Here is an 18,728-nt window from a genome sequence, read left to right as displayed (position 1 = left end):
AAGGTGATCCATCAAAAAACCTGCCTTGCATCCTCTCCGGAACATCAGTGCAAGTACACTTGGTGCTCTTGCAAACAAACAGCCTGCCTTTAAGAAATGCTGCAACCTGACCGTCTGTGCAACTGCCCAATGCGTCCACGGGGCAGAGAGTGGTCATTTCCTGGCGGTGCACAGCCAACAATGTGAGGCTGTCCTCACATGCACCAGTCCCACAGTCCCTCCGCTTTCTCATAGAGTCTGAGTGAGTTGGCTGTTCCCTAGGCAAACTCCGGCGTTGTGAGAAAGCAGAGAGTTAAACAAAACAGCTGTGTTGTTCATCTCGATTTGAACAGGTCAATTAGGCTTCCAGGAGGGGTATCTTTGATTCGTGAAACATCATGAATTTTAGGCACAGAAGGGACACTTCTCTCTCTAGCTCAACCCAGTAAGCTTCATGGCTGATAAGAAATTTGAACCCAGGACCACCAGGTCAAGGTCCAGGCATCTGGCTGCTACAAAACACTGGCTAGGCAATAGCAAACACCACAAATAGCACCACTGACATTGGATCAGAAGCCTTTTTTAGCCAGTATTACAATACTAAAAAGTTACAATCATTTATCATTATTGTTCTGAATTAAAAATATCAGTCATGTTCACAAAAGTTGGGTAGTGACAGGGAGACCTGCGCCTGCTTTCTGCATCACAGCCAGTGAGGTAATACTTAATCACATTCTTCTCTAGTTCAAAGCCCCGTGAAATGTGATTAAAGCAGCACTCAGCATAGCAGAATGTGAAGTTGCCTGTGCTTGAATATCTTCTCGTTTCACATTCATCTGGGCCATGTCCTCAGGAGGTGTGCATTCACAGCTGCCTGTGGAGGATGTGGGGGGGGGGTATTGATTTATGCCCTGGCCAGAGTCTGCCTGGGTGGCATCCAACCAATCATCCAAATTTGGCATTTAATGAAATCACAGAGGGGAGAGGCGTCGTCTAAAGAGAAGCGCTTTCCTCCTCCATCCCAGGATGCTGTCACACTGCATGGGCAAGAAAGCCCAGCACAAGCAGGCTTGTCACAAGAAATGAGCTACTACACAGACACGCACGTACTCGCTCGAGGCCAGAGTGCCAATCACAGCCCTAAAATAAATAGGTTTAAGTCGCTTCTTGTAAATAGGGCCTCTGGAGATCCACCCGGTGTCATCCGAGAAACAACAAGTTATGGCAATACTGACCCGGACTAGATCCATTTCCAGGCTTTCCTCCATGAAAGCTCTTATCTTGGGTCTCATCTCTTCCCACATCCCTCCAAGATCACGGAAGACACCTAGTTCCTGGAAGGTCTTGTTTACCTGCCAGGAGAGCAAAAGGGGCAAAGGTGACATCAAAATCACAAGAACAGCAAAACGGACGAAAAACAGTGCAGCGCACCACCCCCACCCCAGATTTCCTTCTGCCCAAAGGATCAGCACTGGTGGTATCCCTCGAAGTCCGTAGCCCAGCACGTCATTCCAGAGGTTAGCACACACAAGGCCAGCTCCAACAGCTCGGGGGGGGAGGTATTTATTTATTTATTACATTTCTATACCGTCCAATGGCTGAAGCTCTCTGCGCAGTTCACAACAATTAAAACCACAAAATACATAATAAAATGCAATTTGTTGTTGTTCAGTCGTTCAGTCTTGTCCGACTCTTCGTGACCCCATGGACCATAGCACGCCAGGCCTTCCTGTCCTGCGCTCTCTCCCGGAGTGTGCTCAAGTTCATATTCATTGCATCGGTGATGCTATCTAGCCATCTCATCCTCTGCCGTCCCCTTCTCCTTTTGCCTTCAGTCTTTCCCAGCATCAGGGTCTTTTCCAGAGAGTTTTCTCTTCGCATTAGGTGGCCAAAATATTGGAGCTTCAGTTTCAGTATCTGTCCTTCCAATGAGCACTCAGGGTTGATTTCCTTTAGGATGGACTGATTTGACCTCCTTGCAGTCCAGGGGACTCGTAAGAGTCTTCTCCAGCACCACAGTTCGAAAGCATCAATTCTTCGGCGCTCAGCCTTCCTTATAGTCCAGCTCTCACAGCCATACATTACTACTGGGAAAACCATAGCTTTGATTAGACGGACCTTTGTCGGCAGGGTGATGTCTCTGCTTCTTACTATGCTGTCTAGGTTTGCCATAGCTTTCCTCACAAGGAGCAAGCGTCTTTTAATTTCATAGCTACAGTCACCGTCTGTGGTGATCTTGGAGCCCAAGAAAGTAAAATCTGTCACTGCTTCCATTTCTTCCCCTTCTATATGCCAGGAAGTGATGGGGCCAGATGCCATGATCTTAGTTTTTTTAATGTTGAGTTTCAAACCAGCTTTTGCACTCTCCTCTTTCACCCTCAACAAGAGGCTCTTGAGATCCTCTTTGCTTTCTGCCATTAGGGTGGTATCGTCTGCATATCGGAGGTTGTTGATAATTCTCCCGGCAATCTTAATTCCAACCTCTGATTCATCCAACCCGGCATTTCTCATGATGTACTCTGCATATAAGTTAAATAAGCAGGGTGACAATATGCAGCCTTGTCGTACTCCTTTCCCAATTTTGAACCACTCGGTTGTTCCATGTCTGGTTCTTACTGTTGCTTCTTGACCCTCGTACAGGTTTCTCAGGAGACAGGTAAGGTGGTCTGGTACTCCCATCACTTTAAGAATTTGCCACAGTTTGTTGTGATCCACACAATCAAATGCAATACAAAATGTCAAAGCTTAAAACTGCAATATAAAAGTACAAATCAAAATAAAACCTAGCACCACCACAGAGATTTCAGCGTTTTTAGGGGGAAGGGTGAAATTATTCAAAATTTTGGGAGTTGGTGGAGGCATTGGCAGAGGCCAGCCCAAGACATTTTGCTGCCTGAAGTGGAGCAGGAAATGGTGTCTACCCTAGTGATTTCCCCTGTTTTCAAACTGCATAATACTCAAAGTCTGCCAAGTTATTCTGGAACCTGAAGCCAAAAATCCCACAAGCACCTCTTCTCCCCTCTGGCAGTATAATTACGACGACGACAACAACAACAACTTCAGTAACTAACCATTTACTGCCCTTTCAGGACACCCAAAATCAGCTGCCTGAGGCAGCTGCCTCATTCTGCCTAAATGTAGGGCTGGCCCTGCAGTGGTTTCTTTTCTTTTCTAAAAAACACCTCTAGTTTTCACTGCCACTGCAAGGACCAATGGAATAGCTTCTCTGAGTGGCTGCCCAATGGCAAGTACAGTATTCCCCCGGCCCCGTATTACCCCTCAGAATGATGCTATATCATGAAGTAAGGTCACTGCAAGTCCATTGTTAGGGGGAAATGGCAGCCATTGAGAGAAACTCATCTGCCATCATCACTTGTTGCGTCAAAGAAAAAATGAGAATGAACCCACCACTGCTCTTACCGCTAACCAATAAGCTCACCAAACTTTTGAATAATTTCAGCCTCCCGATATTGCCCTCCAGTCCCCTCCAAATTGATGCACACACGTGCAAACACCCCCCCCTACACACACACACAATTTCAAAACAAAAGTCAGAGGTGGGAAGTTCTGACTCAACCTTAACCTGACGTACCTTTGCTCTATATCAGAACTATGGCCCCAACACATACAAGACTTTCCGTCTACCTCTTCTGCACGTGATACAAGAGTCCAGTAGCAAATGTACAGAGATGGCCTTTTCCTTTGATGGATATGGAATTGGAACTAGGTTCAAGTTTCTTACCTCAGACATGACTGCCCTCGTTGCCACTGTGTCAGGGGTGTACAAGATCTTGCCGATAAGCAAAGGCTTCAGAGCTCTCCATATAATCCTGGAAAGTGGGCTGGATTCCAATTTCTTCATTAGGTTATTGCAATAGGGTGCTTTAAAAGAAAAGTAGGGTGCTAAGAAAGACAGCCAGTGTGGTATAGTGGTTAGAGTGTTGGACTGGGACTTGGGAGATCGGGGTTCTGGTCCCCACTCAGCTACGAAGGTCACTGGGTGAGTTTGGGCCAGTCACTGACTCTCAGCCCACCCTACTTCACAGGGTTGCTGTAAGGGTAAAATGGAGAAAAGGAGGACCATGTAAGCCACCTTGGGTTCCTTGCAACAGGAAAAAGGTGGGATACAAATGTAATTAATAAATACTATGTACATATTTTAAAAAAATAATTGTGGAAGTTGAGCATCTTCCCACCTCACCCTTAGAGAACACAGCCAGTATAGGCAAGTGTTGTCCACCCACCCCCATATTTTCTGTAGTGTTGAATCTTTGAAAATAAAAAAAGGAAGGGCACTCTAATGATTTGCTGGAAATCAAACCTATGCATGTCCTCCCACTTACTTGTAGAGTTATCGTAGAAATCGTCTGCCTCATCATCAGTGCTGTTGGTTCCAAAGAGAGCTTTGTAATTGTTATCTTCGTACCAGTTGAGAGACTTGACCTGCAGCCCCCCTCCCTCAGGATGGCCACAAACAATCCGGGATACCGCCTGATAGATTTCGGTAGAAGAACTGGTGGTATTCACATTGGTCAGGAACATCACCTCTTGCCTCATATCGCTCCAACTTTTCATGCTCACCAGCTGTAGTTCAAAAGAAAAGAGGGGGGAAACCTCATGAGGACAACTCTACAGATTACATTTTAAAAGTAGCTGCGGGTTCCAAATCCATCCTGTTTTCCTGTGACAACGTTAAACCAAAAGTCTCTTGGTTCAAAAAGCAATGCTAGTTGCTACCCACTCATGAAAAGTCATTCCAACTAAAACTTAAACATCAGTGTAATAACATGCCACTCCTGACTGCAATCTCCTTAATATCAATTCTACTGAATAATGATAATTTTATATAACATTATTCTGAGTGCATGTAATGTAACACTTTGTGTGTGCCAAACCCTCCCTGCCCCCGTAAAAATGTTCTCTGGTTTTGATTTGATTTTTTTATCCCTCACCTCTTTCATAATTGTTTTTGGTTGAATATAGATCATTCACAAATTGCCCCTGTAGTTTTGAAGTCTTATTGAGGGAAGCCCACACGCTTTTCATTTTTTTAAAGATTACAGAGAGTTAAGTTTCAACAAAATGTAACAGTGGTGACCACATACAAGTGTAGATCCATATATGACAATGGGGTCTAGTAGCATATACCATGTGTACATAAATATACAAGTGCCCAAACACTAATGATAGCCAGTCCTATGTTCAGCTGCACTTTGGGCTGATTGCAATGCAATATTATTTTCCTGTCAGAGGAATACATGGAAACTATTAATGCCAGAGTAGAACATCTTTCATATTACGCTGGTATTGTGCTGCTTACAGATCTTTCCTACCAGATCTTTCCTACATATTTTTCCCATGTGGATTTAGAGGCAAAGTTGGCATATATATTCATCCACAACTGTGCCTCTGAGGTGTGCACGTAATATTCTGTGTGAACTCCTCATGTTGTTCGGGGTCTCCAAAAGATATTTGTGCTATACTAGCAAAATGCCCATTACTAGGATGGATGGATGGATGGGGCATTTTCTTGATTCCATAGAACTAAATGGGAACTATTAAGGATCAAACCCACTCCTATCTGAATAGCCTCTCCCTGGATCCTATTTCTTTGTAAAACTAGAGCGTAACAAAGAGATAAAAGTCAGGAACTGGCTTCTATATACTAGCAAAAATGCCCGCTATTATGATGGGTATGCCATGTATGGAAGGAGAGCTAGTATATTACAAGGACTTAGCAGGGCGGGGTGCGGGGGCACGGGGAGAGAAAATGCACCTTTGTTCAGTCCTGAATTTCCTCCCCGGTGTAGGGCTCAGGTTTTTCTCTCAATGCAACAGAACCCACAAGTGTAACACTTTAGCTTTCCTTATAGGTGTGAATAGCAACCATACCCATATATGGGAGAAAGTGAAGTGGTACTGTCAGGGACACAGACCCCTCCCCGCCCACACACACACACACAAGGTAGGGATAATTGATCCTAGTCCTTGAAAATCAAATCTGTTCCTGGTTTGTATGGCCCCATCTTCTTTCTTGGTCACACTAGAGTTTGACAGAAGGTTGGAAACTATATTTTTGTACATTGATTTTGATTAAGGTATCTATTGCATGCATGATGGGAGTTGCAGTCAAACACATCTGGAGGGTGCCCAGTTGGGGGAGGCTGCTCTATGGGGTATTTTTCTTAGGCTATGGCTGTATCTCTTCTGGGCTGGTATTAACTCACCCAATTTTACTAAAGCCACTGGAGAGATTTGCATTTAATTTCACCAAATAATGGCCTGTAAAAGCCTCAACTAGCTCTGTTCATCTTATTGCAAAGAACAACATTTTCAGAAGCACAGTTAGTGCAGCAGCAGATGAACTCCTCCAACTATAGAAAAGGAAGGTGTCTGCATTATGTGGCACAGATCCTCAAAATATGAACAGGAATCTTCTCTTGAATTCAAAGACCTTCAGCTCCCGGGATGGTAGGATAGCAATTTAGGAACTTAATGGCTGTGTGTGGAGATGTGAACCTAGCCCTCCCCTGCCCCAATCCAGCGCTACCTGTGATACCACATTGGTTCAGAGCGAAGAATCCAACAGTGTCCATGTGTTAGCACTATTGACATTGTGCTAGTGAAAACCAACACTTGTGCAACGTCAATCACGCTTGCTAGTATGATGAGTTTCCCGGGAAACCCATCATGCTAGCAAGCATCACTGATGTTGAACAAGCGTTGCTTTCTGCTACCACATCAATAGTGCTAGCGCACGGACACCATCGGATCCTTCGCTCAGTGTCCTAAGCTCTTGTTTATTCTTCTTTCCTTAAGGCTTACTGTCCACTGCTTAAATCACATAGACAGCATATAAAGCCGAAGAGCATTCAGGCATCCTACGTTTTGTCATCTCGGTTGTCTTGATCTGCCACCTTCATTTAAAAGAAGGATGGGAAATAACCAAGGTCTTTTAGGAGAACTGACACAGTCAATGTGACTGTATAAGAGCTGACAACAGGCCTAGAAGAGACTGCATTGTGTTCTTGCCATGCGTGACAACACTCAAGGCAATGGGTTTCTGCACTGTGGATTTAAGTTCCCAATCTGAGGCTGCAATCCGATTTCCTATTCTTTGGTTCTATTGTCTCTTATTTCTGAAGAAATGTTTTTTGAAAATCAGGTTAAAGACATCCTACTCAATGAATTGCATAAGTTTTAATAGATTCATCCATTCATTCGTCATTATTAATTGATTAAATCAGCCACAGGCTGCAATCCTATGCACACTTATGGGGGGGTGCATTGAACATAGCGGGGCTTACATCTAAATAAACATTTCTAAGACTGTGCTGCACACGCTGCAGCTCTAATGAATAACCATAAAAAAAAACTAATTGGGGCTGCATTAGAAACATGCCAACACCCTAGCAAAATTTCAGATCAAAGAACTTTTCTATACAGCAGGCTATACAGAGGGAGATGAGAGGGGAAGAAGGACCGGTCCACCAGCCCTGTTGAAAGGCCTCCTCCCTCAACTCTTGCCACCAGCAGCCATTCCAGTAGGCTGTAATGGAAGGAGAGGATAAGGGAGAGGGCCTTCTCAGTGGTGGCCTCTAGAACACCATCACCTTAGAGGTACTATTAGCTCCTTGCCTATTTTCATTTAAGTGGCTCCTGAAGACGTTTTTATTTCAGTCTGCTTTTAATTAAGGTGGTAAATTACTACTGCTTTTTCTGCTTTATTATTTTAAATGTGAATGTTTCATTTTATTTCATGTCATTCATTTATTTCATTTCTATACCATCCAATAGCCAAAGCTCTCTGGACAGTTTACAAAGATTAAAACCCTTAAAAATACAATATTGTAATTGATATAAAAACTGTTTATGAACAAACATATAAACGCATGCACGCAAACACAAACCATTTTTAATGATCAACAAAAAGTAATCCAAGACCTGCATTTAAAATCTTATCATATGTTGCCAAGTGCCTGAGAATAGAGGAAGGTCTTAACCTGGCGCCAAAAAGATAAGAACGTTGGCACCAGGCAGGTCTTGCTGGGGAGATTGTTCCATAATCGGGGGAGGGCACCACCAAGAAGGCCCTCTCCCTTGTTGCCACCTTCCGAGCCTCCCTCCGAGGAGGCACCTGGAGGAGGGCCTTAGACGATGAGTTTGGTATGTTGATTGTTGATTCTGTTTGTTTGTTTTTAATTATATTTTGTGTGCTGCTTTGGAAAGATATTTATATTTTGAAAGGCATCTTAGAAGTCCCTACAATAAACAAAATAAAGAGCCAAGAGCTATAGGCACCAGCAGAGAGCCCCCTTTCAGCATTACCACCCACTGCTACTTGCTCACTAACCGTCTGGCAGCACCTGGCTTCTTCTAATAACAAAGGGGAATATAAACAATATACCGCACCTTCTCTTTGCTGTGACTTCCTTGTTTTTCTCTGCTGTCAGGTGCTGCAAGGGAGTGAGTAAGCGAATGAACAGCAGTATGCAGTGGGATGTGCAGGGGGGGGGGAGAAAAGGGACCTCCATGGGTGCTTGCAGCTCTCCTTTCTGGCAGCTGCTGCTACAGCCACTTAGAGGCTTCTGAACACAGGAAGGCTAGTTATTATTTATTTATTTAATAGATTTTATACTGCTTCCCCCCCTTCATGGATCACTGCCTTGTTGTGGCGAAGGGGCTTGCATAACTCAGTGAAGCCATAAGCTATGCCGTGCAGGGCCACCCAAGACGGACAGGTCATGGCAGAGAGTTCTGACAAAATGTGGTCCACTGGAGAAGGAAATGGCAACCCTCTCCAGTATTCTTGCCAAGAAAACCCCATGGAATGTATCACAAGGCTAAAAGATATGACGCCGGAAGATGAGCCCCTCAGGTCGGAAGGTGTCCAATATACTACTGGGGAAGAGCAGTGGGTATTTCCAAGTAGCGCCAGAAAGAGCGAAGCGGCTGGGCCAAAGCTGAAAGGACACTCAGCTGCGGATGTGTCTGGTGGTGAAAAGAAAATCCGATGCTGTAAAGAACAATATTGTTTAGGAACCTGGAATGTCAGATCAATGAATCAAGGTAAGCTGGAGGTGGTCAAACATGAGATGGCAAGATTGAACATCGACATCTTGGGAATCAGCGAACTAAAATGGACAGGCATGGGCGAATTTAATTCAGGTGACCATCATATCTACTATTGTGGGCAAGAATCCCTTAGAAGAAATGGAGTAGCACTCATAGTCAACAAAAGGGTGGGAAAAGCAGTACTGGGGTACAATCTCAAAAATGACAGAATGATCTCAGTACGAATCCAAGGCAAACCATTCAACATCACAGTAATTCAAGTCTATGCCCCAACCACTGAGGCCGAAGAAGCTGAGGTTGATCGGTTCTATGAAGACCTACAACACCTTCTAGAACTAACACCAAAAAAAGATGTCCTCTTCATCATAGGGGATTGGAATGCTAAAGTAGGAAGTCAAGAAATCACCGGGATAACAGGCAGGCATGGCCTTGGTGTACAAAAAGAAGCAGGACAAAAGCTAATAGAGTTTTGCCAAGAGAACACGATGATCATAGCAAACACTCTTTTCCAACAGCACAAGAGGCGACTCTACACATGGACATCACCAGATGGTCAATATCGAAATCAGACTGATTATGTCCTTTGCAGCCAAAGATGGAGAAGCTCCATACAGTCAGTAAAAACAAGACCTGGAGCTGACTGTGGCTCAAATCATGAGCTGCTTCTTGCAAAATTTCGGCTTAAATTGAAGAACGTAAGGAAAACCACTAAACCATTCAGGTATGACCTAAATCATATCCCTTACGAATATACAGTGGAGCTGAGGAATACATTTCAGGGATTAGACCTGATAGACAGAGTGCCTGAGGAACTATGGATGGAGGTCCGTAACATTGTTCAGGAGGCAGCAACTCAATCCATCCCAAAGAAAAAGAAATGCAAGAAAGCCAAGTGGCTGTCTGAGGAGGCTTTACAAGTAGCTGAGGAAAGAAGGGAAGCGAAAAGCAAGGGAGAAAGGGGAAGATATATCCAACTGAATGCAGAGTTCCAGAGAATAGCAAGGAGAGACAAGAAGGCCTTCTTAAATGAACAAGGCAAAGAAGTCGAGGAAAACAACAGAATGGGAAAGACTAGAGAGCTCTTCAAGAAAACTGGAGATCTCAAGGGAACGTTTTGTGCAAAGACGGGCATGATAAAGGACAAATAAGGCAGGGACCTAACAGAAGCAGATGAGATTAAGAAGAGGTGGAAAGAATACACAGAAGAACTATACAGGAAAGATCTGAATGTCCCTGATAGCCATGATAGTGCGGTCACTGAACTTGAGCCGGACATCCTAGAGAGTGAAGTCAAGTGGGCCTTAGGAAGCATAAGTAACAACAAAGCTAGCGGAGATGACAGTATTCCAGCTGAGCTATTTAAAATCCTAAAGGATGATGCTGTTAAAGTGCTGCATTCAATATGCCAACAAATTTGGAACACTCAACAATGGCCGCAAGACTGGAAAAGGTCAGTTTACATTCCAATTCCAAAGAAGGGCAACGCCAAAGAGTGTTCAAATTACCGCACAATTGCGCTCATTTCACATGCCAGCAAGGTGATGCTCAAAATCCTACAAGCTAGGCTTCAGCAGTATGAGAACCGAGAACTACCGGAAGTACAAGCTGGGTTCCGAAGAGGCAGAGGAACTAGAGATCAAATCGCCAACATTCGCTGCATCATGGAGAAAGCAACAGAATTCCAGAAAAATGTCTATTTCTGCTTCATTGACTACGCTAAAGCCTTTGATTGTGTGGATCACAACAAACTGTGGCAAATTCTGAAAGTGATGGGAGTACCAGACCACCTTACCTGTCTCCTGAGAAACCTGTACAAGGGTCAAGAAGCAACAGTAAGAACCGGACATGGAACAACCGAGTGGTTCAAAATTGGGAAAGGAGTACGACAAGGCTGCATATTGTCACCCTGCTTATTTAACTTATATGCAGAGTACATCATGAGAAATGCCGGGTTGGATGAATCAGAGGTCGGAATTAAGACTGCTGGGAGAATTATCAACAACCTCCGATATGCAGACGATACCACCCTAATGGCAGAAAGCAAAGAGGATCTCAAGAGCCTCTTGTTGAGGGTGAAAGAGGAGAGTGCAAAAGCTGGTTTGAAACTCAACATTAAAAAAACTAAGATCATGGCATCTGGCCCCATCACTTCCTGGCATATAGAAGGGGAAGAAATGGAAGCAGTGACAGATTTTACTTTCTTGGGCTCCAAGATCACCACAGATTGTGACTGTAGCCATGAAATTAAAAGACGCTTGCTCCTTGGGAGGAAAGCTATGGCAAACCTAGACAGCATAGTAAGAAGCAGAGACATCACCCTGCCGACAAAGGTCCGTCTAATCAAAGCTATGGTTTTCCCAGTAGTAATGTATGGCTGTGAGAGCTGGACTATAAGGAAGGCTGAGCACTGAAGAATTGATGCTTTCGAACTGTGGTGCTGGAGAAGACTCTTACGAGTCCCCTGGACTGCAAGGAGGTCAAATCATTCCATCCTAAAGGAAATCAACCCTGAGTGCTCATTGGAAGGACAGATACTGAAGCTGAAGCTCCAATATTTTGGCCACCTAATGCGAAGAGAAAACTCTCTGGAAAAGACCCTGATGCTGGGAAAGACTGAAGGCAAAAGGAGAAGGGGACGGCAGAGGATGAGATGGCTAGATAGCATCACCAATGCAATGAATATGAACTTGAGCACACTCCGGGAGACAGCGCAGGACAGGAAGGCCTGGCGTGCTATGGTCCATGGGGTCACGAAGAGTCGGACACGACTGAACGACTGAACAACAACAACAAATACTGCTTCCCATACTTAAAAAATATCTCTAAGCAGTTTACAAAGAAAATGCATTAAGGGTGCAGTCCTATGTATTTTTAGACAGAAATAAAACCTACAATTCCTAGCATCTCCCAGCCAGCCATGCTGGCAGTTGTTGGGCTTTTTTTCTGTCTAAATATGCACAGGATTGCACCCTATAATACATTAAAATACATTAAAACCAAGTACTCACAATGCCATAATTAACAAAGTGGGCTAGTTCACAGGCTGCTGTGTGAATCAGATTTAAGAGCCGTACCAATGGCATCGTATTTAAAGGTTTCTTAGTGTTAGTGTTGCCTAGGGGAGGAATCATAGAACAACTTTTACTTCAATGGAAGCCTCATAGGATATGTTCTAAATAACTGTCTTCTCTTCCAGCTGCTCAGTTTTAAACAGTTTGACCACTTCCATAGAGACTGGCTGGTTCAGGTCGCCACCTGGCCATGTTTTTTGCTAGTTTTATGGGCCCCATGCTAAGCCTCAAAGTTTGCATACATTTAAATAGATTAGTATATGCATGTTAGTGATGCCCAGAGGCTTTATTCCACCCCGCACCCCACCCCCGAACAGATGGCAGTCCCGCTAACTCAATGACCACCTCACTTCTGGGGAGATAAAATGCAGGAATTAAGCCTCCCTTCCTGTGTGTATTTGTCATGGAGAATTTAGCAAGCTATGCCATGGAAAGGAACTTTTGGTCATGCAGTTAAGGGTGGTTTTCATGCTACACACACACAGCCTGCAAAGCCCAAATGCTGCCTTTGTTTTGAACTTGAATAGGAACGGAGGAAAGGTATTGAGTGCTGCTGGGGACAACTGCCAAAGAAAAGTCACATTCCTCGCAAGGCCGTTTACAGCCACATCAGCAAAAAGACGTCACATGGTTTCGATGCATTTTTTTCAAACACCAGACAAGAAAAGAAAAAAGAAAGAAACAGGATCAATGTTCAAATGATGTAACAGGAAACAGCTGTAACCAGAAAGCCCCAGGCAAACTTTTAGGACAGTTTAATTGGCTGCAGTTTTATCTTAGATTCCAACCAGATTTTTCTGTTAGCTTCGATCTTCCAGCCAAGAAAATCACTGCAGGTTCTAGAATTCAACAGAGGGCAACCTCCTCCCAGGAAATAAAAAATAAGAAAAAGAGAGGATAATGGGGTAAGCCTCCCGCATTCTCTCTGCTTTGCAGAAGTAAAATGCTCAACAACCTCAAGTGACCTGAGGCAGCACAGCTGAGAGGTTACTATAGTTCAGTGCCTCAAAGCTCTAACACTGGAGAATGCAAAGGAAGGAAGGAAGGAAGGAAGAAAGATCTCCCCCCCCCCAAAAAAACCATTTGCTTAAAACCACTACTTTAAAGTGTGTGTGTTGGGGGGGGGGGATTTTTAACATGGCAAATAAAGAACTTTCCATAAAAGGTCAGCTAGAGAGAGCTCATTTGCTCAGGAAAGAACATACAGCATAACTTCAATTAATTCCAAGGGCTTGAAGAGCAAGACTGGCTCCAGATCCCAAAGCCAAAATAAAAAGCCTCCATCTCCAAAGCAACCCCATCACCAGTTTCTCCAACTCAAGTACTGTTCTCCACATTTCACATGATTTCTTATCCGTGTGTGTGTGTGTACCCATGTGTGTGTGCGCACGCGTCTGCACGCACGTGTGTATGTATACACACACACACACACGGCTGGCGTCAAGGATAGGCATGGTTGGGCACCTGCTGATGGCCTACACCTCAGCAGGGGCCCACTGACAAAAGCTCCCTGAACACGCTCCTCCTCTTCACCATGGCAACCTGCTTGTCCACCTGCCTCATGCTCTGGCCCAGACAGCAGCGATGGTGAGAAGGAGGAGCAGTAGATGCCATAGCCTACTTGCTTGCTGATCCCTGCCTGTCAAGCAAGCAAGCGGTAGTGACAATCAGAAAAAGGATGAGGAGCGATAGCAGCTCGTGGCAATTGTGGCGAGAAGGTAGACTCACTGAGGGAAGGAGCCCATGGAGGGTGTCTTGCCCTCAAAAACCTGGAGCCGGCACTCCACACACACACCTGCTAGGTTCATAACCTATGGATGCTGGCTTATTTTGAAACTGACCATAGCTGGTGTAAACCACAACCCCCGGTTCAGATGGAACAAGAAGCCATGGTTAACTAAAACTGAAGGTAATTGCTTCCAAAGTCCTCCTCCTGGCCAGGTGGAGAATGGAGGGGGACTGCATGAGCCTGAGGCTCGCTGCAGCTCCTGCACATCATGCTAAGCCATGGGTTTAGCGTGATGTGCCAGTGCAGCCACTGACTCCACAGAACTGCCCGAGACCACAGTCATTTGGACATCTCAATATACAGCATGATTGAATCAGTGACTGGAGGCAAGGAGATGGAAGGTACACCCTACCTCATCAAGGAGATTTCCAAGGCTCTCCATCAAAGTCTCCACGGTTGCCTTAAGGTCCTCCAAAGTTGAATTGGAGGCAATTCCTTTCTGAAATGACAAATGGGGATTTAGCTTTAAATCACTGTAAATAACAACAAGAAGGAAATGGGACTCAACAAGATCATTCACATTTTAAAGACAGAGTGCTTCCAGATGGTGGGCTCCTACTGCTAACACTTTGAAATCATTTTACAGCAATTACATCTTGTTTTCCTTAACAGATTTTCCGTGGTAAGAAAAAAGACAGAAGAAGTGGTGGGAAAACACTGGACAGCTAGGGGTGGAAGACGATGTCACCTGAACCCCCAATAAAATTCTGTGAAAGAGGCAGTGATGGTGCTATAAAAGCCTCATCTGCAAGCACCCAAAGAAAGAGAAAAGTAGCTTAAGAATCACAAGTCAGTATTTCTCAGTATTTCATTCATGCTATGCCAACAATGAAGTGCCAAATTATTTAGAAAACACGCACACAAGGGCTTTGAAAGCTCTTCCAATTTCCCTTGTGGCCTTTGTGTGAAGCATGAATCACAACCACCAACCATCATTGTCATATAGGATGACACCCATGCAATACAGTAAAAGGTTCTGGATCAGAAATCTTCATGAGGATTCCCTGCAAATATCTAACACAACTTTCTCATCGTCCATGACTCTTTCCACCCAACTGGACTACTGGAGTGGTTTGCAACAGCTAGGAAAGCTACCTGAAATAACCACATTGCTATCTGGAATGGGCCGGTTTTATTATCCCGTTCTTCCTAAAACTGAGAGCCCCTCATTGTTCATGTATTAAAAGGAGCAGTGTTTAGATGTGAGGGGACAGATGAATATCCTACATCTGGCCTCTGGAAACATGTACATTCAAGATCAGCAATTGGCAGCCCTTAAGTCACATCCCCACCCCACCCCCGGTTTGGCTGATCAAAGGCAAACAGGAGCATGAGTTTAGTTAGCACACAAACTGAGAAGGAGCAGCAGCAGCGGTGAATGGAACAGTAGGACTGAGGAGAGGATTTGGAACATCACCACCCACTCTAGGGCCTCCCTTCTCCATCCCTGAGAATAAAGCCCAGACAGCCATCTGGGTTGGGGTGGGGCGGGGGGAAGCTGCACCCAGTTAGGGACACAAGTATCTGGGCCTCTGCTGGGCAATACATGGTGGATTTTAATTGTTGTAAGCCATCTGAGTGATACTTTGGCTGAAAAGCAGGGAATAAACGAATAAGCCATCATCATCATCACCTCATCATCACCAGCACCACCTACTGCTACCCGCTGCCCCCAACCAGCATTTGTATTGATGCTGGAAATGAAAGATTAGGAAATAACTACAAACAACTCATGACTCAGAATAATGTCCTACTCCTCCTCTCCAGTATTGTGTTTGGTAATGCATAACCATTGTAAAATTCGGAATAAATTGCAAGCAGCCACAGATGCCTGATGGTGGGCTGTAGGTCTGACTCACCAAGGCTGTTCTCCCAGCTCTAATACCTTTCGTCTTCCCTTTCCACTTATTCTAGAGCAGCATCCCCCAACCCTGGGACCCTCCAGATACACTCGACTACTACTTCCATCATCTCCAGCCCGAAAGCAGAGCCACTGTATTTATTAATTTAGGTACATTACTTATATCCTACTTTTCCTAAGAAAGTGTAGAATGGTATTAGTGGGGCTGATCAACACCAAAGCTCTTTAGGTTCAAAAGTGTCAGGCATCAGACAGACAGATGCAAACACACGCACACACTTGCCACAGTACTGGTTTCGCAAGAAACATCAAGCTAACTTGCAACACCATCAGAGATTTCCCCAAGTTTATTTTGCTGAGCAGAAAGAAGCTTATCAGTAGCTGCAACCTGAAGCCGAGTGCTTTATCTCTGGCATCCAACTCTGCCCCTCATATGGCTGATAGAAAAGAATTCATATTCAGCACATTAGACCAAAGCCTGCTGGTTCAGAGAGTAATACAAGTTAAAACGCATACATTAAAAATATTTTCCCCATATTGCAATGGAACAAATCACTGTGGGTTACAACCTAATTAATTTTGCTTAAACATTATTCTTTCAGTATCCAATATGTCCATTTTTTGTGCCACATGTCTTTCCATGTTTTAGTGGCCGTAATTTTGTTTTAGTCAAATATCCTGTACCTTGATTGTTCTAGACTGTTGAAAGTACACAAAGGGGCACTTAGAGGTGTAAGGTTTTGCTTAAAGGTTCTCAAAAACCATTCTTTTTTGCCTGGAAAGATAGGTTGCAACCAAGAGTGATCTGTTACAATGCAACTTTTAATGATGACGATGGTGGTGAAAGCATTTTGTTATGCAGGTTGCAACTTGCATTACTTTCTGAACTAGTAGATTTGTAGTTTAATTTATTTGTTATGGTTGGTGGGGGGTTTTTTTGGTTTTTTTATGGTTGAATTGTCACCTTTCCCTATGTAAGCTGTAAACAACCTAACACAACATCCTCAATTATTAATATTACAATTATTAACCCAGCCTGAGTTCAGGTGCTATTTGGCCTCTCTCCAAACACTGCGAAAGCACACATTGCTTAAGCAGGGCTGTATGTATGTACCCAACAAGAAAGAAAGAAAGAAAGAAAGAAAGAAAGAAAGAAAGAAAGAAAGAAAGAAAGAAAGAAAGAAAGATTGTGTGCTAAGGCATCTTCACCTCAGGGCTCTTTGGGTGGGTACGGCAGTAGAAAGGTGCAGGATGAGGTGGCAAAAGAGACCCTCCAGAGGAGCAAATTTAAGAGCCCCCACCCACTTTTTCTCAAAGTACTATGACATTGCCAAATTGCAAATGGTGGTATAGTGGATTGGGAAGATGCAGGTTAGGAGTTATTTAAAAGGTACATACAGCTAAGCCTCCCAAAATGTTTGGCTCCTTAAGTGTAGGTGGTGCAATATATTCCTGTATGAACCTGACAAAGTATTAAAATCATCCTCACAGGCCCTTCTCTGAGTCCCCCTGCCATCTAAAGTAAGGCAGGTGGTAAGCAGAGATGGGGCACCACCACTCAAAAGGCCCTGCCTTTGGAAGTTCTTCCCTAGAGGAACTCACCTGACACTGTCTCTGTTTTTTGGTGCCAGGTGAAGACCTTTTTATTTCCCCAGTCCTTTTAGACCAATTGGTTTGAAGTTAGGTTTAATGCTGGAATTTTATTGGCTTTTCTGTTTGTTGTTTGACTGTCCTGTATTTTTAATTGCCATGTAAGCCACTTTGAAGGCCTCTTAGGCTGAAGGCCGGGGACTGGGGAAATATTTTTTTTACAAACAAATGACAAAGGAAAATATACAAGGCCAGGCAGTTAAATGAAAACTAGTAACAGTTAAGGAACAGTTGATCTTTATATGTCAACCCTTTGGGGAACTCAATTCTAGCTAACAGACACCATAGTATGTTGTACAAGCAGCATGCTTTATTGACTTCAACAGTCTTCCCCAACCTGGTGCCCTCCAGATGTGTTGGACCACAATCCCCATCAACCCCAGTCAGCATGGCCAATAGTCTGCTGGATGGAGATGATAAGGCCTATAATCCAATACGAGGGCAGTAGGTTGGGGAAGGCATACAACATGAATACAATGTTCAATCAGTGAACAACTGACCAACGCGCCGGCAATGTCCTCCTTTAATACCACCCTCTCTGCAAAAGCAGAACACGGATCTCTTAATCAGATTGGTGGCCAGACTGTCCATGGCTCATGATCCATAGGACACTGCTTGGAATAGTGGCAAATTCAGTCTTCTCCCATTTCTCTGCTGCTGGATCTGACAACCGCTGAACACCAGCATTGGCTGTAGGTGGTTGTTGAAGATGGGGATGTATCTAAATACCAACTCATAAAACAATGAAGTTGTGGCTGGCAGCTTTGACCACAGATCTATCATTATGACTAAAAGATGTTCCTTATTAAACCTCAAATTGATACTATAATGCAGACAGGGGAGGTTGTGGCACTGATTGGCTGAGCTATCCTGATGTCACAGAGAGGTGAGGCAGGAAAAAGGGTCTAACTGCCATTGAGTAAGCTGCTCAGAGCTTAGAGAGGCAGGGCAGGCAGAGGCGCTTAGGAAAGAAGGGTGGAAGAAGCATGTGCCCAGCAGGAAATCAACCACTTGTGGCCAGAGAAGACATCATGCTAAGGGGAGCAAGGGAACTTAGGGAATGATGGCTGGGAGAAGGAGTGCTCCAGAAGAGGGAGGGAAAGAGAAGAACAGTGGCAGAAGCCTGAGAAAGAGAAACTAGAACAGAGAACAGGTGAACTGGAGAGCTGCATATGTCCAGGAGCAGCTGCACAGCTACAGGATTACGCAGTAATTTTGGGTGGGAAATCATAGCCAAATCTTTGGCCACAGGTCTCCCGAAATCCATGAAAAATAAAGTAATGTGGAAGGGAGTCGTTTGTAT

General features: G+C 44.3%; 1 protein-coding gene across 1 annotated transcript in view; it reads right to left on the bottom strand.

Moving 5' to 3' along the window:
• Positions 1–18,728, bottom strand: part of ABCA1 (ATP binding cassette subfamily A member 1) — a 137,773-nt gene that overhangs the window by 60,292 nt on the left and 58,753 nt on the right. Inside the window, exons 8-11 of the mRNA XM_084834780.1 lie at positions 14,267–14,353; positions 4,323–4,563; positions 3,722–3,861; positions 1,215–1,331 (exon numbers count right to left, since the gene is read on the bottom strand). Of these exons, the coding sequence (XP_084690906.1) occupies positions 1,215–1,331; positions 3,722–3,861; positions 4,323–4,563; positions 14,267–14,353 (585 nt within the window). The remainder of the gene's footprint in view (positions 1–1,214; positions 1,332–3,721; positions 3,862–4,322; positions 4,564–14,266; positions 14,354–18,728) is intronic.

This window comes from Heloderma suspectum, chromosome 2 (assembly GCF_057233095.1).
Source record: "Heloderma suspectum isolate Gila_16-S chromosome 2, 16-S_ref, whole genome shotgun sequence".
NCBI classification, from domain to species: Eukaryota; Metazoa; Chordata; class Lepidosauria; order Squamata; family Helodermatidae; genus Heloderma; species Heloderma suspectum.
Note: the sequence above shows the minus strand (reverse complement) of the source record. Positions and strands in the feature narration are given on the sequence as shown.